The sequence below is a fragment of the Oncorhynchus tshawytscha genome, linkage group LG02, assembly GCF_018296145.1.
Source record: "Oncorhynchus tshawytscha isolate Ot180627B linkage group LG02, Otsh_v2.0, whole genome shotgun sequence".
NCBI lineage: Eukaryota > Metazoa > Chordata > Actinopteri > Salmoniformes > Salmonidae > Oncorhynchus > Oncorhynchus tshawytscha.
Genome location: NC_056430.1, coordinates 22637491 through 22662095, shown reverse-complemented (window position 1 = coordinate 22662095; position 24605 = coordinate 22637491). Strand labels below are relative to the sequence as shown.

Here is a 24605-nt window from a genome sequence, read left to right as displayed (position 1 = left end):
CCCCCTAGTCACGCCCTGACCTACTACACCATAGAGAAACAAGGGCTCTCTATGGTCAGGGCGTGACAGCCTGTTGTAAAATAAATATCTTTAGCATATTGCTGTCATTTGTTGGGTACGTTAGGTGCTAGCTTTTCTTGGTAATTGATGCAATATAGCGTGTTCAAAACTTTTGTGAAGGTTCAATATAATATCCTGCTTGTATTTTCCCCATAAATAATGGCTTGACTTACTTTTGATATTTACCCTGATAAAGTTGGGAAACTTCTATGAAGGTTTGTTGTGGTGTGGCTACTAGCCGATTATACTGCAAGCCTATGGTATGAAGGCAGGGCGCACAGGTGCTCCAACTGATTTCCGACCGTTTAACTTGAGGTGTGGAAGAATGTTTTTGGCCTATCAGTTACTCCTATAATCTAAAAATATAATGCTTATCTTTATAAAAAATATTCAAATGAACGTATTAGCTTCCTCCTCCTTGTTTAGTGCTCAAATCTTCAACAGCTGAATCGTGAGGTGAACAATTATTGTTTTAGGAAAGTAAAAACCAAAGAAACAATAGGCTTTAAAGTTTTGCATATGCGACACATTGAAACACAAGGAATAGTGTTTTTGTACAGTGCCTTCAGAAAGTATTCATACCCCTTGTCTTGTGTTACAGCCTGAATTCAAAATGTATTCAGTATAATTTTTTTCACCCATCTACACACAATACCCCACAATGACAAAGTGAAAACTTGTTTGCACATTTATTGAAAAATAAATACAGAAATATCTCATTTACGTAAGCATCCACACCACTGAGTCAATACATTACCTTTGGCAGCGATTACAGCTTTCAGTCTTTCTGGGTAAGTATCTAAGAGCTTTGCACACCTGGATTGTACAATATCTGCACATTATTGTTTTGAAAATTCTTCAAGCTCTGTCAAGTTGGTTGTTGATCATTGCTAGACAGCAATTTTCAAGTCTTGCCATAGATTTTCAATCCAATTTAAGTCAAAACTGTAACTAGGCCACATAAAGTTAATTTTTTAGTTCACTTTAGTTCCTTATTGCAAACAGGCTGCATGTTTTGGAATATTTTCTATTCAGTACAGGCTTCATTCGTTTCGTGTCATTTATGTTAATATTGTGGAGTAACTACAATGTTGTTGATCCACCCTCGGTTTTCTTCTATCACAGTCATTAAACTCTGTAACTGTTTTAAAGTCACCATTGGCCTCATGGTAAAATCAGTGAGTGGTTTCCTTCCTCTCCGCCAATTGAGTTAGAAAGGACACCCGTATCTTTGTAGTGACTGGGTGTATTGATACACCATACAAATTGTAATTCATAACTTTACTATGCTCAAAGGGATATTCAATGTCTGCATAGATGCCCTTCTTTGCGAGGCATTGGAAAACATCCCTGGTCTTTGTGGTTGAATCTGTGTTTGAAATTCACTGCTCAATTGAGGAACCATACTGATAATTGTATGTGTGTGGTACAGAGATGAGGTAGTTATTCAAAAATCATGTTAAACACTATTATTGCACACAGAATGAGTCCATGCAACTTATTATATGACTTGTTAAGCACATTTTTACTCCTGAACTTATTTAGTTCTGCCATAACAAAGGGGTTGAATACTTATTGACTGAAGATATTTCAGCTTTTAATTTTTATTCACTTTGTGTGTAGACCAGTGACACAAAATCTCAATTAAATCCATTTTAAATTCAGGCCGTAGCACAACAAAATGTGGAAAAAGTCATGGGGTGTGAATACTTTCTGAAGGAACTGTAATTAGTTACCATATAGGTGGCTCTTCGGAAGAGGTAAGAAACAATCTAGCATATTGTTTTTTTTTAATCAAAATCTTGCTTTAGTTTTGTAGGGCACTGTCTATGGGTCTGATAGAGTGCAGTGGAAATTTTGCGCCAACCTATCACTTCTTGGTCAAAAGAATTTAAAAGAATTTAAAAGTTTGTGTGTATTGTGGTATAGCGTGATATAAACAGAATTCAATATATTTGTCAGAATGGTGGATGTAGCTGGTGTATGCAGTCAGGCACAGGAGAGCAGAGAATTGGGAGCAACGTAACTTTAATCAGAATAATGAATGATGCTAAGTAAAACAATACACTTGCCCAAACACAAACATCAACCCGTACGGCATGACGAGGTACTCATAATGGCCTGATGTGGTACTAAACACCGTCTTCCCCTCGTCTCCCTCCCGGATACGCACCAGGTTGTACGTGCTCCTGAGATCCAGTTTAGTGAAGAAGCGGCGCCCCATGCATTGACTCAATCGCCGTGGCGATAAGAGGTAGCTGGTAACTGTACCTCACAGTGATTTGATTGAGACCTCAAAGGTCAATGCACGGGCATAGACCTCTATACTTCTTCTTCAGAAAAAATAAACTCGAGGAGGCAGGTGAAGTGGAGGGCCGAATGTACCCCGCCCTACGAATGTACCCAGCCCCAGAGATTCGGAGACATACTGTATGTTTCCATAGCCTCCGTCTTCTCTTACGACAGGGGATACACATGACTCCTGGGAAGTGCTGCGTCTACCAGGAGATTTATCGCACAATCCCCCCGTCGATGGGGTGGTAATTGAGTCGCCTTCTTTTTACAGAAGACAAGAGCCAAATCGGCATATTCAGAGGGGATGCGCACGGTGGAGACCTGGTCTGGACTTTCCACCGTAGTAGCACCGACGGAAACTCCTAAACACCTCCCCGAGCACTTTCGTGACCACCCCGTGAGAGCCCTCTGTTGCCATGAAATAGTGGGGTCATGACAGGTCAAACAAACCTCCCAGCACCACGGGAAACGAAGGATAATCAATAAGGAGAGATTCTGTCCACAGGAACAATGGGGATCCCTAAACTATGGGCAAAGGATCTGTCAATAAAATTCTCAGCTGCGCCTGAATCTACGAGCGCCTTATGCTGGGAATGCGGGGGAAAATCAGGAAAATGAATAAACAAAAACATGTGAGCAACAGGGGGCTCTGGGTGAGCCTGGTGCCGACTCACCTGGGGTGACACGAGAGTGCCCTGCCTCGACTCCCAGAGGAACCTCCCCAGCACCGACCGGCAGTGTGCCCTCTGCGGCCACAGATGGTGCATGGAACAGCCCCTCCTCCGGTCACCCTAATTGCAGCACCTCCCCGCTTCATGGGCGTTGCAGCGGTGGTGCTGTGGGATGGAACCAACAGACCCCGATCTGGACATCTGTGGGTAGCCAGCAGGTTATCCGACTGGATGGACATGTCCACTAGCTGGTCAAAGGTGAGTGTGGTGTCCCTGCAAGCCGACTCCCTACAGACGTCCTCACGCAAACTACAACTGTAGTGATCGATCAGGGCCCTGTCGTCACATCCCGCGCTGGCGGCCAGGGTCCGAAAGTCCAACGCAAACTCCTGAAAAACAGGTGTGTAGAAATAAAGACAAAACAAATGGAAAATGAAAAGTGGATCGGCAATGGCTAGTAGACCGGCAACGCCGACCGCTGAGCGCCGCCCAAACAAGGAGAGGAACCGACGGCTGAAGTCGTGACAATAATTCCAATGAAAGAACCCAAATCACGCCCCTGGGTATAGCTGGATATTGGTACAGTGTGTTTCATCATAGAAATGGATACATTAGATCATTTTTTTCTTGGTAGCCTATTGGACTTCGTGGTTGTAAATGGAACCGTATGTATTGGAAACGTGTTTGAGTTTGATTCACAGAAGTGTATTGTGTATTGTGCATCATAACGTGTTGCTGAACTCATGAGCAGCATGATTTTTCATGTCTGAAGCGGTGCTATAGGCCTATTGATTTGTCAAGACACCTGAGCATGACTACATCACTGTAAACTGTTTTGGTTATTTGGATCTCCATTCGCCTTTTGTTTACTGCATTTGTTTACTGTTAATGTAACGAGCCTGAATATACATTGTGTCATGTCTTTATCCATCTATTTTGTTTACTGTTAATGTAACTAGCCTGAATATACATTGTGTCATGTCTTTATCCATCTATTTTGTTTACTGTTAATGTAACTAGCCTGAATATACATTGTGTCATGTCTTTATCCATCTATTTTGTTTACTGTTAATGTAACGAGCCTGAATATACATTGTGTCATGTCTTTATCCATCTATTTTGTTTACTGTTAATGTAACTAGCCTGAATATACATTGTGTCATGTCTTTATCCATCTATTTTGTTTACTGTTAATGTAACTAGCCTGAATATACATTGTGTCATGTCTTTATCCATCTATTTTGTTTACTGTTAATGTAACTAGCCTGAATATACATTGTGTCATGTCTTTATCCATCTATTTTGTTTACTGTTAATGTAACTAGCCTGAATATACATTGTGTCATGTCTTTATCCATCTATTTTGTTTACTGTTAATGTAACGAGCCTGAATATACATTGTGTCATGTCTTTATCCATCTATTTTGTTTACTGTTAATGTAACGAGCCTGAATATACATTGTGTCATGTCTTTATCCATCTATTTTGTTTACTGTTAATGTAACTAGCCTGAATATACATTGTGTCATGTCTTTATCCATCTATTTTGTTTACTGTTAATGTAACTAGCCTGAATATACATTGTGTCATGTCTTTATCCATCTATTTTGTTTACTGTTAATGTAACTAGCCTGAATATACATTGTGTCATCTCTTCATCAATCTATTTTGTTTACCAGGCTTACTACTTGGTACCGCTGTTTTGTTCTGTTCCATTCATTCGCATTCACAGTTATGTCCGTATTCTAAGCCAAACTGCTATTCAGTATGTATGAATATCTAGGCTGCTACGTTTAGCATTTAGTTTACATTATTTTGGTAAGACAGCTGTCTGTACAGCTGTATTCACATTGGCTGTTTGTAATAGGTGAATTACCCTATTTATCTTGTAGCCTATATTCATTACCAAAACGGGCTTGCGTTACTGTGTAGGGCGCTGTCCATTTAAGCTGATACCACGCATCGGAGATTGGTGTGAAATCTGTAGTCTACCTGTTACTTCAAAATAACTCTATGATCTTAGAGTCTCAGCATTTTAACTTTATGTTTATAGTGGTATAGCGTGATATAAGCAGAATTCAACATAATTCCAATGCAAGAACTCCCAAAAATATTTATCCCTCACCAATTTCAACTGCCAGCTTTTAGTTTCTTTATCCTGGTGCCCGGTCTGGATATCATATGAGCATGGCATAAATCATGGCAAAATGTGTCAATTTCAGGAAATGTGCTTTAAAAGTTCAATGTTTTCTCTCTACCTCATGGCAAAACATATAAAATTGCAGGATATTAACTTTGAAATCTCGCTTAGGGCCTCCAAAACGCTATAGGCAGCACTGCTCATACCCACCTATCAGGCATGACATCCAACCATGTTTCATCATTCTGTTGCAATAATGCATAAAAACAACACTGGTCTAATAATTCTTAAAGCTAGAACCGCAGAAGAGAGATATTTTTAGATTGGTAAGGGATATTCCAAAGTGGGTTCCCTCTCCAACAGACCTAACTCAGGAATCCATGATTAGAACAGCCCCCCCCCCCAAAAAAAAAAATATGTATCAAACAATTGTTCCATTGTTTGATAAGGAATAACACAAATACAAAGAATTTCCAGACACTGTCCCCAAACGTAAAGTGAAGATCTGCTTCTGAGTGTTCTTCTCCAGGGCTTTCCCAGTGACAGGTTGAATATACAGTGTGTTACTCAGACCTGACTTTTGATGTCTTTATAAAATGTGTCTATCAGGTTTGACCTAGCTTGACTGGCTGTTTAACCCACTGTCTAACGCTGTCATTTAACCTGGTACGGCTTCATTCAATACACTGGGGCCGAAAGGAGATTAGAGAAGTAGAGGGTAAAGCTGCTGACCTGTGTAGGGACTTAGTGAGCCGTGTGCAGGACAACAGTGTCCGTCCCTGGGGAGCGGGCGGCCAGGACATAAAGTAGCAGGTCTGCTTCACAGCAGCAGTGATGAATGCTAACTCAGATGGGATCGATAGTAATTGATGAACGGGAGGTGCTAAAGTAAAGTGTCATACTTGTTTTATGTCTGCAGTGTTCTAAAACTGAAATTGATGAGGTCCAGACGCTTGTCCTTGTAGACACATTATGGCTTTATATTATAGATGGTGTTCGCTACCAGACAACCATACCAGGAGGGAGAATTGATATTGGTTAAGCATTTTGACACCTACAATCGATTAGTGAGCTTTCATGTTTTTCCCAATTGTTGGAGTAGATAAATGACCCTTCTCATGAGCATTCCCTCCTAGTGCCATAACTGCACTGGCGTTGTAGCATCTGTGGTCACACTGACACAACCACATTTTAAAGGCTTACCATGGTTATGAACATATAAGTAATGTCAGTATGTTGATAAATGGTAGGGTTGTGTCAACAATGTATCAGCAACCAAAGTCATTATGTAACCCAACAGCTGGTGTAACTCAGGTCCAACACACCTTTTCCTGAGTGGTTGGACAGGCAGAGATCACAGAGGGACACAGACTAAGTTGATACTGGATTAGGGGACGGGAAGAATGTTAAACTCTAGGAGAATCTGACCCATCACCCCGCTACCTCTCCCCCTCCTTCCCCGTTTCCCCCTCATTCTCCCCCCTTCGCTTCTCCCTCTATCCTTTCTCCTTCCCTCTCATGCAGGACTTCAGGGCAGCAGTGTTGGAGGCGGTGGGGGAGAATGGGAAACCTGTGGTGGAGGAACAGAGGCTGGGGGAGATACTGGGCACTCTCCCTGAGGTCTACATACTCCACAGCAACATCCTCACCGAGCTGGACTCACGCATCAGACAGTGGTGAGACATACAGTAGATAAAACACAGTGGGTATATGACAGTCTATATGCACTCATAGATAAATACCCACAGATTTGTAAACTCTATAGAATAAAGCCTGGAGAGTTTTGCATTTCAAGCACATCAAGTAGAATGATTGTAAATGGTATATTACCATACTGTATGTTTGTCAAATCAAATTGTGTTTGTCACATGCGCCGAATATAACGGGTGTAGACTTTACTGTGAAATGCTTACTTACGAGCCCTTACCAACAATGCACAGTTAAATAAAAATACTAATTCTGACATGAGTAATAAAATACACAAGAATGGAGCTATATACAGGGAATACCAGTACCAGATCAATGTGGAGCTATATACAGGGAATACCAGTACCAGATCAATGTGGAGCTATATACAGGTTGTACCAGTACCAGATCAATGTGGAGCTATATACAGGGAATACCAGTACCAGATCAATGTGGAGCTATATACAGGGAATACCAGTACCAGATCAATGTGGAGCTATATACAGGTTGTACCAGTACCAGATCAATGTGGAGCTATATACAGGGAATACCAGTACCAGATCAATGTGGAGCTATATACAGGTTGTACCAGTACCACATCAATGTGGAGCTATATACAGGTTGTACCAGTACCAGATCAATGTGGAGCTATATACAGGGAGTACCAGTACCAGATCAATGTGGAGCTATATACAGGGAATACCAGTACCAGATCAATGTGGAGCTATATACAGGGAGTACCAGTACCAGATCAATGTGGAGCTATATACAGGGAGTACCTGTACCAGATCTATGTGGAGCTATATACAGGTTGTAACAGTACCAGATCAATGTGGAGCTATATACAGGGAGTACCAGTACCAGATCAATGTGCAGGGGTACGAGGTATTTCAGGTAGATATGTACATGAAGGCAGGGTAAAGTAACTAGGCATCAGGATAGACAATAAGGTATTTGAGGTAGATATGTACATGAAGGCAGGGTAAAGTAACTAGGCATCAGGATAGACAATAATAAGAGTAAAATAAGGAACAGAGTAGCAACAGGAAATGATGAGTGTAAGTGTGTATGTGTGTCTATTCAGTAGCTCAGGAGGTATTGACATGTTTCTCTGACCATAATTCAATCATTTCCCTGTCAACTGTTATTCAATAACTTACCTGTCAACTGTTATTCAATAACTTACCTATCAACTATTAGTCAGTAACTTAAATGTAAACTATTATTCAATAACTTAACTGTCAACCATTCCGCCAAACCTCAACATGATTCTATTCCCCATCACCAGGGAGGAGAGCCAGCAGGTGGTGGATGTTATCCTGTCTCGTCAGGAGGAGTTTGCTGTGTTCGCTACCTACATCTCTAAGTACGACCGCAGCATGTCCCTACTGGCAGAGAGCTGCAAACTCAACCCTGCCTTCCATGACATCGTCAAGCAGTTTGAGGTAAGAGGCTGGACTTAGTTTGAGCTTACAGACTACTTATTCAAGTGGAAGTCCTCTAACTAAAAACTCAATGTGAGTTTATAGTCTGTAAATTAACCTCTGCATATGCAGGCTCAGAAAAATCAGTCCTGGGGCTGTACCTGACAGTCTCATGCAGGTTTCTCTATGAGCAGAGGGATTTACTATAACAATGTCTTTATTCAGGCAGGAGTTCCCTGTTCCATTTTTATAGCAGCTTTAGTTTGTTATCCAGACTCCACTGGGAGTCAATGGCCTTTCCAAACTCTATTCTGCTCTGCTCTCCTCTACGGGACTGACCTTTTCAATGCGCTACTCTCATGTTTGATACCTTTCACAGTCCGAACACATACCTTTTTGTACTGTGAATCCCTTTATCTTGGCTGTCAACAGAACGTAGGAAGTAGTATCTGAGAGGATGTCTTCAAACTATATGCACAACTCCATAGTAAGCAAATGACTCCTCCGTTGAGTAGGGAGATATGTAATCAAGGCCCCTAATGATGATGATAGGAACCATTAACCATGGCAGAGGATATTAAACATGCTCTCAGATAAGACCATTGGGATGCAACAATGGATTTCTCATTTCCACTCCAGGCATGGTCTGACCTATAGACTTGATTCAGTGCTCATATAGTGGAAATCTCTCACATGCTCCAGGTTACCTAGCTAACCCTGTTAAGTCCTATTGATTGGTAACGGTAGAGTTAGCAGTTCGACTTGTAGAATGCTTGTTTATCTTTGTGCAAGAATAATGCACTATTTCTATATTAAATTGACCTTTGTGTTATGAAGTAATTCAATTAATTTACCACATTAAATTGAATCACCTCAAGTTTCATTATAATTATGTTAATTTTGGAAATGAGTCTTGGCTCTACATGCTACCAAGATTCTACCCAAGACCGCCCACAGAGATGCATAACATACTGTTTCTTGCATATTTATCAAATAGCGGTCCCTCACCATATTTTGATGCATAGTGATTGGTGGACATAATGATTCTACGCATCTCAATGGTGATTAGGATCGCAACCCGACAAGGAAGCAACTGTCTCAGAGCTCATGAATATTCAGGAGCAGCTGCCCTCACCAGAGATACTGTGGTTCCACAGGACTATGATAGGACAGGCAATGTAGGTGAGAGAGAGCGAGAGAGAGAAAGAGAGAGAGAGGCAGAGGCAGCAGCAAAAAAAATATCCTGCAGCAACAGGAAATGTGGAAATATTACATGGATTATAATTCATGGACATTTTTGTAGGGGTTTATATTTTTTGTAGGAAAAATCAAGTCAAATTTCAAAGTGGAAATTACAAACTTCAGAAGCCTTTTTAAACCTCAAATACACAGGAAATCCTGCAACATGGGGATCAAATTAAGATCGTACATCTGTAGATAAAATCTCATTTTCAGTAAATACATGACAGAAACAAGCAGAAAGCAAATCTAGGGTTTTTTGCTCAAATATGAACACTGAGGAATATTATGAAGATGAATGTTATTCCTAGTTAAAAGCTTGTACTAGAAATAACATCCCCTCTGCCTGGCTGTGTAGTGGTGTGGGGACTGCCAGGGGACTCCTTCTGTGTGTAAGGGTCTTCCTCCCCGTAATGTAACACACAGGGCTCTCTGGGACAGTAGAGACCAATGTCACAGACAGACAGTTGAGAGAGACAGTAGGCCTTGTTTATCCTACTATTTATCCTGCTATGGCAGTTTAGCCAGTGATCAATGCAGGAAGTGGTTGTTATTATGTCAGATGACCATGTAGATGATTTATGTATACTTTATATCTCTTCCTAATTGGTTTGTTTTTGTTGTTAATTTTGATAGCTTAAAGGAGTTTGTCCTTCATATTATTTCATCTGCTCTCTCTCTCTCTCTCTCTCTCTCTCTTTCTCCCTCTTTCTCTCTCTTTCTTTCTCTCTCTGTCTCTCTCTCTCTCTCTCTCTCTGGAAGTGGAGGGTTAAGCTCTTTAAGCATTGGTCCAGCAGTCTTGTGTTGTGGGGTGTAATTTCATTGTGGATGTGGTGATGACAGTGATGAAGTAGCTACGGGCTGTGATCAGATCACCATAGGACCTTACAGGATTAGCCCCTCTTCAGCCAATTTGTTGTTTACTGTGCTGCTATGTACTGTGTGTGTGTGCGTGCGTAGGTGCGTGCGTGTGTGTGTGTGATGCAGCAGGTGCACAGAGAGAGATAAAGACAGTGTGATGGTGTGAAATCCCAGTATAGGCAGCTGGGCAATGAGGCAGACACAAGCTAATTAGAGATGCAGCCTCCTTTACAACTCCCCAATTAGATCAGCTGTGTGTGCAGCCAGTGAATCAGCTGGCCGTGTGTGTGTGTGTGTGTTTGTGTGTGTGCGCACTGGCATGTGAACTGCAGACATCTTCTCTCTTTGGCTCACTAACCCAAACAACTACTCACTAATTATCATCTTTGGCTCACAGAAGCCACTTCCGCCTTTCAATTGGATCACAATTTATATGAACAAGCGACACTTGAGGAGCTGGAGTTCTGTCAGTAAGGTTTTTTGAAGGGATGTTGTTATTGAACAGGAAGGGGAACATTTTAAGGGTAATCCAAAGATAAAGGAAACCACACTGAGCGAATGTATTGTAGTATTTTATTGGGATTTTCTTCCCGGGGTCCGAACAGGAAACAAAACAACATAATATACCTAATATAATATACATAACACTACATAAAATACATAACACAACATAATACTACATAATGTTATATAATACTACGTATTATCCTGCCTCTGCCTCATGCTTCAGAAACAGTAGATGGCTCCTGCCCTATGAGCCGTTCCGGGTCACACTAGCCAAGGCTCGTGCAAGGTCACCCTCCTATATATTAAAATGCATAATACAGTACAACATGTATCAAAATGTCTGTCTCTTCACAGTCCTCGTTGTGCCGTAAGGTGTTCTTTTATCTGTTTTTTTCATCTGTTTTTATTGCTAGCTTGAGTTACCTGGGGTGGCTGAGATTTCCATGTAGTCATGGCTCTATTTAATACTGTGCATTTCCCTGCCTCTCTTCTGGAGCTGGGGACTATGAAGAGACTGCTGATTGCATGTCTTGTCTTCTACCGATGAGTGTCTGAACTGTGTGCCAACTGCTTGAACAGATGGTTCGGTACCTTCAACACCTCGCACAAAGACCAGTAGTGATGCAGTCAAGCTCTCCTCAACTTAGAGCCAAGAGAGATTGACATACATGTTATTGACATAACACTGAGGTCTGGGACCTATTTCCATTGTGGTCCTCTTGAGACAAGATGGCTAAACAAGATTGAACACAGTGAAATAATAAAACAAAAACAGAGAAGAAAAACATCTATCTCATCATTCCAGTTACATCATAGGGGTTATACATATGGGCACAGAGGACATCAAACATATTTTTACTTTATTTTTAAAGCTGCCCAGAGAGGAAGTTGTTTTTATGGGCAGAAGCAACTCATTCCATTCTGAGGCTCCAGTATACAAGAAAGTACCTTTCCCAACATTACTCCTGAACCTGTATAAGCACTCATCAGCAACACCTGATGTGGTGCTGTGATAGTGTGCATCCCTAACACGAGGAAAGTAATCAGATATCTGGGCGCAGGACCATAAATACTCCTGTAAACCAAACCTTGTCTAATCTGGGACACCCTAGCCTCAACAGGCAGCCAGTTTAGTTCCTGAAAGCAGCTCCTGCCTATGTCTGTATGTGATCTCTCCTTCAATACATCCCTGATCTGCTTATTCTGGGCTATGAGTTGCCTCTGCCCATAAAAACTATGTCCTCTCTGGGGCGGCAGGTAGCCTAGTGGTTAGAGCGTTGGACTTGTAACTGAAAGGTTGCAAGATTGAATCCCTGAGCTGACAATGTAAAAATCTGTCGTTCTGCCCCTGAACAAGGCAGTTAACCCACTGTTCCTGGGCCGTCATTGAAAATATGAATTTGTTCTTAATTGACTTGCCTAGTTAAATAAAGGTAAAATAAAAATATCTGGAGCTTCCCCTTCATAAGTTTAGATAAGCCCCCAAACCAGGAAGTACTACCATAGTCAAAATGGCATTGAATGAGGGCAGTAGCTAGCACTCATGGAGTCCTTATCAAGCAGCTTGGACTTTCTAGCCAAAAGCATTAACCTTCCCTAGCACTTTATTGGCCATGCTCACACCTCCCAAGCTTCCATCTAGGATACATCCCAAGTTGCTAACAGAAGTTTTAGTAGTCAGCACATCGCCCCCTAATTCCACACTAATTTCAGAGGAACTACTGAACTTAGGTCTGGATCCAAAACTAATTGCTTCAGTTTTCCCTAAGTGCAGAGATAGCTTATTATCTCCAAGCCATTTGCTAATGTTAGTAAGCTCTGTGCTAAGTATGCTCTCCAACATAGTTTTACTTTTGTGAGACAGCAGAAGTGTAGAGTCATCCGCATAAAGAAAAAGATGGCAAGAACAAGCATCTTTCATATCATTAATATACAATAAAAACAGCAAAGGCCCAAGCACACTACCCTGCGGAATGCCACAACTCATTAGTTTTGCCTGAGACAGTGAACCATTAACCTCTACTACTTGCTCCCTTCCTGATAAATAGGACTTTACCCAGCCTAGAGGAATACTACTTAATCCCAGTGCCTCCAGTTTGGAGATTAGGAGACAGTGGTTAATTGTATCAAAGGCCTTCTGTAGGTCAAGCAGTACCATTCCACAGAGATGTCCCTCATCAATCTCTTAGCTGATGAAGTCAGTCAAGTAAAGTAGACATGAATCAGTGGAGTATGTTTCTCTAAAACCCGACTGAAAATCATACATTAGACCCTGTTTGTTAACATATTCATACATTTTGCTCATGTACAACTCTCTCCAGGATCTTTGATGTTACACAGAGGATAGATACAGGCCTATAATTCCCAGGGTCAGACTTTATCCCCTTCTTATACAGAGGTATAATATTAGCTTGTTTCCAAGATGGCGTAGCAGTGCAGACGTGTTTTGTTCGTCCTCTCGTGTACTTCTGTATTTTTCATATTTTTTTGTGTATATATTTCAATTTTATTTTCAATCTCTTTTCCATTTTAATTCAATTATACCTTCAGGTAACCTGCCTCACCCAATGTGATACGGAACCGCTATTATTTTTAATTTTTAGAGAACCACCTAGCCATCAGAAGCTAACCAGCTAATTAGCTACAAGATATTTAGTCATTGTTAGCCACTGCTAGCGGCCTTTACCTTCTACACACAGATACCAGACCTTTTTTTTTCAACCTGGATAATACTCGCCAGTCTACCAGTATCGGACTGTCTCTCCACTACATCGCCGGATTCCTGCCGTAATCCCTGGACCATTACTCCTGATCTTCACAGCTAGCTAGCACCCACCGAGTTACCCAGTACCGAAGCTATTCCTGAGGCCCAACTCCCAGCCTACTCAGTTGTTCACCCGGACTCCACCCAAACACGGCTAGAACCCACTACTCCACCGGATCCTTGCCGTAAGCTCTGTACCTTGGCACCGGATCACCGCTGCTACCGAGTGGCTGTAGTGGCTAACGCCCCTGCCCCGAAGCTAGCACCAGTTAGCCGTGAGACAGGCGCATCTCTCGGCTAGCAAACTAAATTACTACAACTACAAAACCTCTTTCGCCATCTGGCTTGGATCCTTTGTCAACACGGCGCTCCGCCGCACCACCACGACTGGTCTGCCGATGAATACTCCATCCGCTGTGCCTTCAACCGGCCTCTGTCGGACTTCGGAGCAGACGTTTCTACTAGCCCCGGGCTACTAACTTAGACACCGCGTCGCCCGCATGCTAGCAGGCTAGATAGATAGAACTGCCAAAGGAGACAGCCTCCAGCTGTGCCCTGGACACCATTTGTGAATTGATCGCCCCCCATATAGCTTCAGAATTCGTTCTGTTAGGTGACCTAAACTGGGATATGCTTAACACCCCAGCAGTCCTACAATCTAAGATAGATGCCCTCCCCATCTCACACAAATCAGCCAACAGCTCCGCCCCCCCGCAGCTACTCGCCCAAGCCTCCCCAGCTTCTCCTTCACCCAAATCCACATTACAGATGTTCTGAAAGAGCTGCAAAACCTGGACCCGTACAAATCAGCTGGACTAGACAATCTGGACCCTCTCTTTCTAAAACTATCCGCCGCCATTGTTGCAACCCCTATTACCAGCCTGTTCAACCTCTCTTTCGTTTCGTCCGAGATCCCTAAAGATTGGAAGGCTGCCGCGGTCATCCCCCTCTTCAAAGGGGGTGACACTCTAGACCCAAACTGTTACAGACCTACAGTGGGGAGAACAAGTATTTGATACACTGCCGATTTTGCAGGTTTTCCTACTTACAAAGCATATAGAGGTCTGTAATTTTTATCATAGGTACACTTCAACTTTGATAGACGGAATTTAAAACAAAAATCCAGAACATCACATTGTATGATTTTTAAGTAATTAATTAGCATTTTATTGCATGCTTTTTATGGCGGTTTTGGAGCAGTGGCTTCTTTCTTGCGTATGTAAGTGTATGTAAACTTCTGACCCACTGGAATTGTGATACAGTGAATTATAAGTGAAATAATCTGTCTGTAAACAATTGTTGGAAAAATTACTTGTGTCATGCACAAAGTAGATGTCCTAACTGACTTGCCAAAACTGTAGTTTGTTAACAAGAAATTTGTGGAGAGGTTGAAAAATGAGTTTTAATGACTCCAACCTAAGTGTATGTAAACTTACGACTTCAACTGTACCATCTCCCCCCTGATGTTCTGTCCAATACTGTTTAGTTTGTTTTTGGTAGTACTACTACAGCCTAGTTCCTTAAATGATTTCCAAATCTTTTTAGGGACTTTTTTTCTCAATTATTTCCTCAGCAAAGTAACCCCTCTTAGCTTCATCCATCCTGCTCTGTGCTTCATTTCTGTGACGTTTATATAGGACAAAATCATGTTGCTCTTGAGCATTTTTTAATTCTTAATTTTTTTAAATTCCTTGCTTGGATATATTCTAGAATCTCATGATTTAACCAAGGGCTAGATCTCTACTTTACCCTGACCAGTCTAATGGGAGCCATCACATTCACAACATCAAGTAATCTACATTTAAAGACTTCCCAGGCACTGTCTACCCCTACACTATCTAGCACAGGTGACCAGTCAATTTTCCCACTTCCTGCCTAAACTTTTCAACACAGCATTTTTTGAGTCCTCTGATTCTAACGGTTTTGTGACACTTAAATATATCTTTAAAAATCCTCTCCAAAATGTAATGAAATGATCACTGATTCCATAGACTATTACTCTACACTGTGATATTTTAGATTTATCAGACACCAATATTAAGTAAATTGTACTTTGCACTGTTTCACATATCCTGGTGGGATATTTTATCATTTGGGTCAGAGCAAGTGATCTACAAAAGCGCATAAATACATTGTGGGTTGGGCTATTCTTTTTGCAGACATCAGTATTGAAATCCCCTAACAAAATTATTTCCTTCAACAGGGAATCATTACAGTTTGACAACACAATTTCAAAACCTTCATAGAATGCATTCTGCTTGGGCGGCCTATAACACACCCCCAACCAAATCGGCTTGGTTTTGGGAAGGCAGATATCCAGCCAGACAATCTCCAGATTAGCGTTTAAATCTGATCTGACGTTAAAAGCAATGTCTGATCTTACAAACGCACATATCCCCCCACCGTTCCGATTCCGATCCTTCCTGACAACAGAGTAATTACCTCAATCTATCTCAATTTCTCAGTCACAAAAAGATGTATCCAACTATGTCTCAGTAAAACATAAGACACCCACCTCTGATTTGCAAACTAACAGGCGTATCTCATCGATCTTTGGTAGTAGGCTTCGGCGTTGAAGTGCACAAAATGTAAGCCCTTCTCCCCAAAGGCCTCATTGAATTCCCGATCCACTTGTAACTCGCCTCCCACTGCGCTGCCATCTTCCCACTGCACTGCCATCTTCCCACTGCACTGCCTCCGGTGGCCTCTCTGTTGCCACGGAGCACCCCTCCCCAGGTGCTACTCCATCGTCCTCACCACCGTGTCCCCCGTCACTCACCTCTGGTGGCCTCCGCTCCGCTGTGGACCCCCCCTCCTCCGGTGCACTCTCCACCCTCGGTAAGTCCTCTGTTCCTACTCCAACTTCAATGCTCACACGCCCCACGGGTACAGCACACAGACAGCAACGGTAAGCTTCATTGACCCCATGCCCAAAGCTAGAATCGCTGCATTTTAAATGAATCCACTGCGCACATTCCAAACATACCAAAGTTTTGCTGTTACTCGTTATCCACCGTTCACAAGAGGAGCCTGGGTACATAGGCCGTTTGATGGGGTTTGTGATAAAGTGAGGTCCAGGGCATTGATGGATATCACCCGATAAGAGAAGGCATAGAGTTATTATAAGATCTCCACCATTAATTTGAGATTTCAGACTGGCTTTCAATGATCATTTTGGTTTGTGCCAAGGTGCTATGAAAGTTTGGTGTTTAACATTCCTTCCAAATCCAAAGTGCTGGATGCCATCAAAAGTGTTTGCATGACTGAGAAGTTGCTGAGAATGTACTATTCTTTCATCTAAATTGCAGATGCAATTATTTCCAGTAACATTTAACACAAACACATAAAGTAAAAGTGCTGCCACCATGCCGAACTTGCCAGTCGCCATCTTGTCATTAATTAAAACAATAATGGCCCTAGCCAGCTGCCCTGCAGTACACCACACTCAACTGAATTTGCATTAGAGAGGCTTCCATTAAAGAAAACCCTCTGTGTTCAATTAGATAGGTAACTCTCAATCCATGATAAGGCAGAGATTGAAAATCCATAACACCTACATTTTCTCAGCAATAGGTTATGATCAAAGCTATCAAAAGCTGCACTGAAGTCTAACAAAACATCTCCCACAATGTTCTTACTATCAATTTCTTTCAGCCAATCATCAGTCATTTGTGTCAGTGCCGAGCATGTTGAGTGCCCTTCCCTATAAGCATGCTGAAAGTCTGTTGTTAATTTGTTTTCTGTAAAATAACTTTGTATTTGGTCAAACACCATTTTTTTCCTAAAGTTTGCTAAGCGCTGGTGACAGGCTGATTGGTCGTCTGTTTGAACCATTAAAGGGTGCTCTGCTACTCTTGGGCAGCGGAATGACCTTTGCCTCCCTCCAGACCTGAGGGAACACACTGTTTTCTAGGCTTAAATTGAAGATGTGGAAAACAGGAGTGGCAATGTGTTCTGCTACTAACCTCAGAAATGTACCATCCAGTTTATCAGTACCAGGTGGCTTGTCCTTATTTATTGATAGCAACCATTTTTTCACCACTTCCACACCCACATTGCGGAACTCAGAACTACAATACTTTCATTATTTGGTCCGTTATGCATGAATATGAAGGCTCAGCGTTTTGTTGTTTTCCATGTCTTGAAAACAAAAAAGTTATTAAAGTGGTTGGCAATATCAAAGGGTTTTGTGAGGAACAAGCAATCTGCCTCAATGAAGGATGGAGCAGATTTACCTTTTTTGCCTAGAAATTCATTTAAAGTACTCCAGAGCTTTTTACTGTCATTCTTTATATAATTTATCTTTGGTCCATAGTATAGTTTCTTCTTCTTTTTGTTTAGTTTAGTTATGTGATTTTTCAATTTACTGTATGTTTGCCAGTCTGCTGTGATGTCAGAATTATTTCCTATTCCCTTTGCCTCATCCCTCTCAGCCATACAGTTTTTCAATGAATCTATTCATGGGTGTTTTGCAATTCTAACAGTCCGTTTCTTAATGGGTGCATGCCCATCAGTAACCAGAAGAAGCAGTTACATTAATGCTTCAAGTGCTGCGTCAGGTTGTTCCTCATTAAACACATCAGCTCAACAAACATTCAACATAGGTATTATTGAAAAACCTCTTGTATGATCACTTATGCACAATTTTAGGTCCAGTCTTTGGAACGTTGTTTTTTCTAGATATTATATTAGGATCCCTACATCTGATGGATTTGGATAATGCTTCAGAGCAGATTTCTGCAGCATTAGTAAAGATGTGATCAATACATGTGGATGATTTAGCTCCTGTTCTGTTTGGAAATACCCTGGTAGGTTGACTGATAACCTGAACCAGATTGCAGGCGTCAGTTATAGCTTAAAGCTTATTTTTTAGTGGACAGCTTGATGACAACCAGTCAATATTTAGGGCATCCAGAAAAGATATCTCTCTGTTGAAATCACATACATTATCTAGCATTTCACACATATAGTCCAAATACTGACTTTTAGCACTCAGTGGTCTATAACAACTTCCTATGAGAAAAGGCTTTAGGTGAGGCAGATCAACCTGTAGCCATATTACTTCTATATCATCTGACATGAGATCCTCTCTCAGCCTACCAGGAATCTGACACTGGACATACACACTGTTGGAACACCTCCTCCATTTCCATGTGTATCTTTCCTGTATGCTCTACAACCATGTACATGTATAGATACTACTGCATTATCAAAGGAATGGTCTAAATGTGTTTCAGAGATGGCCAGAATATGAATATTTTCTGATATCAGTAAGTTGTCAATTTCATGAAACTTGTTCCTCACGCTACATATGTTAATATGGGTTATGGTTCGCTTGCTTGTTTTTGGTGCTATTCTGAGAGGCTGATCCGAGGTAGACATGTCAGTGACATTTAAGCCAATGGGCTGCCCACAGTGGGCTTCTTCCTAAAGGCAGACAGTTTCAGTGCAAACAGTGAAATTCAATTATATGGGCATATGATTATTGCTGACAATACCCTCAGAGCTAACAGTTAAAGGATCATAGATTAGGTTGCTTACATTGACTCCAGTTCTATTTCTCTGGGATATAATCTGATTTCCATGTCCTCTGTTGGTTATTATGACAGAGAGGACTGGAGCCCTACCAAATCCAGACCATCAGTCTCCTAAGCAGGCTGCTATGTTGATAGAGATAATCCTGGAAAGGGCCTTTAGAGAGAGAGGGAGTGGAATAAAAGAGAGGGAGAGTGAAACAGAGCGAAAGAGAATTTAGCTGATTAGAGGGGGGGTTGACACTAGAATCCTGCTTCCAAATTGTTGTTCTGCCTCTTCAAGGCTCCATCTCTGATGATGAAGCCAAAGGTGTGTGTTGGCTCCTAATTCTCCCTTTTACAGGGTAAGCAATATTATCTCACCAGCCCGGTGCATGTGTGTGCATAGGTATGCGTGAGTCTTGTGTGCATGTGTGTGTTCCACAGTCACCCAGTGTAAATTAAGGGATGGTTGTCTCAGTCCCGTGGGGTGTTCTCTCTCCCTCTCCAATGAGGAACGGGGCTCTATTGGATTAGGAGGATCTTCAGTCAGTGCTGATGTGTGTACCTGCTCCCACACTCTTAGAAAAAAGGTGCTATCTAGAACCTAAAAAGGTTATTCGGCTGATCCCATACAATAACCCTTTGAAGAACCCTTTTTGGTTTCCAGGTAGAACCCTTTACACATAGGATTCTATGTGGAACCCAAAGGAGTTCTACCTGGAACTTAAAGGGTTCTTTGTACCTGGAACCAAAAAGGGTTCTGCTTTTGGGACAACCGAATAATCATTTTGGGACCCTTTTTTCTAGGAGTGCACTGGGTCCTCTGTATTATAGACCTCTGGGACTGGGAATACAGATCTGTCAGACACAATTATCCCCTGATGGATTTAAAAACAATCTTTCTCTTATTGTCTTTTTCTCCCTTCTCCCCTTAAGTAATTCCATAGGGCAGAAGAATAGGGTCGGTTCAGAGGTCAGGTTGGTGGTCAAACGTTCTAGCAAGGTTATATAAGCATTCCCTTTTTCATCTATGACATTTGAACCCGAGGTCACTTAGGCAGAGTAGTGTGTGCATTGTATTATCTATGTGCTTGTGTGAGGTTGTGTGTTTATGTATCTGTGTGTGTGTATGTTCCACAGTGTTGGGGAATAATCAGAATTGGTGGGTAACATAGATTAGATGTTTTATATTCATCATATGCTTATGAGTTATTTCTCATAAGAATGTATTTTGTTGTACTATAGTGGTGGCCAGTGGCAGTTATCTGTTCTATGTCAAGACTAAGTTGCATGGGCCGCAGAGAGGGGAGAGGTCAAGGGGTCATCATGTGTAAACATATCTTTTGCTCTTTTGCTCCACTGTGTCTGTGTGCCAGTCACTCCCTACTTTTCCCATCGGGGAAAGGAGGATGGCAGTGTCTGGAATCATTCTATGCGCCCTCTTTGTTGACCTATAGGGTCACTCTCCTCTCCATGAATTTGTCCAGGATTGGTTGTATTTAGAATTGGTTGTATCTAAATGACAATTTGATATATATCATAGGGTGGGGGTAATGTCTTGGTACCATTTTGTACCAAGGACGAGATAAGAGCTTTGTTTAGGAGACCAAACTGAACGATAATTTATAGCCAACTCTGTCTGACTAGGGGATATTCCTCTGAAGTAAAGTCTTTCTTTGTGTAAGTTCCTAAGACCTGTGGTTTGTCATGTCGTCTAGGGGGGGGGTGGATCTTTGCTATAAAGGAACCCATTTGCCATTATGTTGAGCACTCTCAACTTTTCATTAGAGATACTGAACTGTTGAAAGTCAAAATGCTATTGCAAAAGCTTAATTATTATTAAAGGTGAAGATTAAGCATAACTCTGACTTGTGTGTGATTTGCTCTCTCATCATTTGGTAATTAAGGAAATTTCCACGACAACAGTTAAGAACGCGAGCATGTATTAACCTGACAATGTGTTTATGTGTTCAGAAGCAGGGCCCAGATGGACCTCAGTTCCCACTGCGGCATCAGCTGCAGCAGGTCATTGTGAGAGTCCTCCAGTACCGCATGCTGCTCACAGGTACCCTATACTCACCTCATGATGTACTATTGCAATATTGTAATACTAACTTCATGTGCATACCCTATCATGGCTCTCCACCTTGAATAGTGTTTCAGTATTTGGCATTCTACACCTTATTAACCAGTTTATGTTTTTGACTAATTTGTCTGTGCCATCATTTTTTCTAGATTACTTAAACAACCTTTCCCCTGATTCTAAAGAATATGAGGATACACAAGGTATAGTCTTACTCTGTAGACTCTCCAATATACTTTAACAATTCAGTTGTTTCTTCACACACACACACACACACACACACACACACACACACACACACACACACACACACACACACACACACAGGCTGTTAGATATAATATCAGAGGATAGTTGTTCGGGACAAACAAGGCTGTGTATACTCCCAGCATATTGATGTGCATTAACCCATTCTGTTTCTCTCTCCATTCTCTGCTTCAGCTGCCTTAGTAATCGTGTCAGAGGTGGCAGACCAGGCTAATGACAATCTCAAGCAAGGGGTATGTCAGTGTGTATGGGTGTTTCTGTATTTATTTCAGACTACTGTGTACATTTGTTCATTCAAGTGTTTGCTCGTGGTATACATGACAGCTCAGATTTCAGGTTTTCCCTGTGTAAATCCTTCTTCATTCTGGATGACAACACTATTGTGAGTGAAACCACGTCAATGATATTGGAGACGCCTGTCTCTTTACTTTCACTGGGCTCTGTTGCCTATTGATTAATGAGAGGGTGAGGAAAGATGATGTCATCAAAAGATCCCAGTTGCATCGTAACAAAGGGTGCAGTGTGAGAGAAGACATGACGTATATTTTGAAACACACAAACGCCCTCACATAGATCATCCTGAAACAGATCATCTCTCCCTTCTCTCACAGAATCCTTACCATCTCTCCCATCTCTCACATAATCCTTACCATCCCTCCTGTCTCTCACATAATCCTTACCATCTCTCCTGTCTCTCACAGAATCCTTACCATCTCTCCCGTCTCTCACAGAATCCTTACCATCTCTCCCATTTCTCACATAATCCTTACCATCTCTCTGTCTCTCACATAATCCTTACCATCCCTCCTGTCTCTCACAGAATCCTTACCATCTCTCCCGTCTCTCACAGAATCCTTACCATCTCTCCCATCTCTCACATAATCCTTACCATCTCTCTGTCTCTCACATAATCCTTACCATCCCTCCTGTCTCTCACATAATCCTTACCATCTCTCCTGTCTCTCACATAATCCTTACCATCTCTCCCTCTCTCACATAATCCTTACCATCTCTCCCGTCTCTCACATAATCCTTACCATCTCTCCCGTCTCTCACATAATCCTTACCATCTCTCCCGTCTCTCACATAATCCTTACCATCTCTCCGTCTCTCACATAATCCTTACAATCTCTCCTGTCTCTCACATAATCCTTACCATCTCTCCTGTCTCTCACATAATCCTTACCATCTCTCCCTCTCTCACATAATCCTGACCATCTCTCCGACTCTCACATAATCCTTACCATCTCTCCATCTCTCACATAATCCTTACCATCCCTCCTGTCTCTCACATAATCCTTACCATCTCTCCCTCTCTCACATAATCCTTACCATCTCTCCCGTCTCTCACATAATCCTTACCATCTCTCCCTCTCTCACATAATCCTTACCATCTCTCCCGTCTCTCACATAATCCTTACCATCTCTCCCGTCTCTCACATAATCCTTACCATCTCTTCGTCTCTCACATAATCCTTACCATCTCTCCCGTCTCTCACATAATACTTACCATCTCTCCGTCTCTCACATAATCCCTACCATCTCTCCGTCTCTCACATAATCCTTAGCATCTCTCCCATAATTCTTACCATCCCTCCTGTCTCTCACATAATCCTTACCATCTCTCTCGTCTCTCACATAATCCTTACCATCTCTCCGTCTCTCACATAATCCTAACCATCTCTCCGTCTCTCACATAGTCCTTACCATCCCTCCCGTCTCTCACATAATCCTTACCATCTCTCTCGTCTCTCACATAATCCTTACCATCTCTCTCGTCTCTCACATAATCCTTACCATCTCTCCGTCTCTCACATAATCCTTACCATCTCTCCTGTCTCTCACATAATCCTTACCATCTCTCCCGTCTCTCACATAATACTTACCATCTCTCCGTCTCTCACATAATCCTTAGCATCTCTCCCATAATCCTTACCATCTCTCCATCTCTCACATAATCCTTACCATTTCTCCCGTTTCTCATCTCTCTTTTTTCCCTCTTTCTCTCCCTCTCTTACTCAAACACACACTGACTACCTCCACGAATCCTCTTCACTATCTCCTTCCCCTCCCCGTCACACACACACGGGATTCCTCTATCTGCCCCACCCCCTTCAGGATCCCTCTATCTGCCCCACCCCCTTCAGGATCCCTCTATCTGCCCCACCCCCTTTAGGATCCCTCTATCTGCCCCACCCCCTTTTGATCCCTCTATCTGCTCCACCCCCTTTTTGATCCCTCTATCTGCTCCACCCCCTTTTTGATCCCTCTATCTGCTCCACCCCCTTTAGGATCCCTCTATCTGCTCCACTCCCTTCAGCTTCCAGCAGCACATCCCTTTCCGCCACCTTCCTTCTCATTCACAAACAGACAAGGAGAGTTTCTTTCTTTCTCCATCTCTCACAGGAAAATCCCTCATCTCTCACTCTCCTATCTTTGTCTCTCTCTCGCCCTTTCTCTCTGACACACAGGAGAACTTGCTGCGGCTGGTCCACATTGAGTACAGTGTCAGAGGCAAGAGAGATCTACTCAAGCCAGGAAGGGTGAGATCAGTCTGCCTCTCTCTCCTCTCCATCTCTGGACAGTGTTACTCTGTTCCACAAACATAACATAAACAGTGAATAATAGCAATCTCAGACCGTGGCCTACTAGGATTCCCACACAGGAACTAAAAGCCCAGTGATACTACAGTATAGGCAGCCCCTCTTGCTAACATCGTCTTTGTTTCTCTGTGTGTTTGCAGCTGTTTGTGAAGGAAGGCACACTAAGGAAAGTGTCGAGGAAAAGCAGACAGCCCAGACACCTGTTTCTGGTAACTACTACCTGTCTAACTACTATGCTCTCCTTGTATCATTAGAACTATAACTTTCACTATCTAATATTTCAGTTTCACACATGGTGGTTATTCTGATCATAGAAGGGTGGGGTGTCGTCCAGGCTGGTAGAGGCAATCAGATATAGAGGGAGACATGGCGAGGCAGAGAGTTGCAAAGCAGGGAGGCCTAGAGAGGCAGAATGTATTGGGAGGCAGGAGGACAAGGCTACAGGGCCCCACCACACCCAGCCAGGGACCTCCCTCTCTCAGGGCTTGT

General features: G+C 42.2%; 1 protein-coding gene across 3 annotated transcripts in view; it reads left to right on the top strand.

Annotated features, from left to right (window-relative positions):
• Nucleotides 1-24605, top strand: part of LOC112219321 (FYVE, RhoGEF and PH domain-containing protein 5) — a 58561-nt gene that overhangs the window by 28909 nt on the left and 5047 nt on the right. For all 3 annotated transcript variants that reach the window (XM_042295453.1, XM_042295452.1, XM_042295451.1), the window contains exons 6-12: nt 6691-6842; nt 8141-8297; nt 21138-21228; nt 21399-21449; nt 21688-21746; nt 23985-24056; nt 24257-24325. In XM_042295453.1, coding sequence (XP_042151387.1) covers nt 6691-6842; nt 8141-8297; nt 21138-21228; nt 21399-21449; nt 21688-21746; nt 23985-24056; nt 24257-24325 — 651 coding nt within the window. The remainder of the gene's footprint in view (nt 1-6690; nt 6843-8140; nt 8298-21137; nt 21229-21398; nt 21450-21687; nt 21747-23984; nt 24057-24256; nt 24326-24605) is intronic.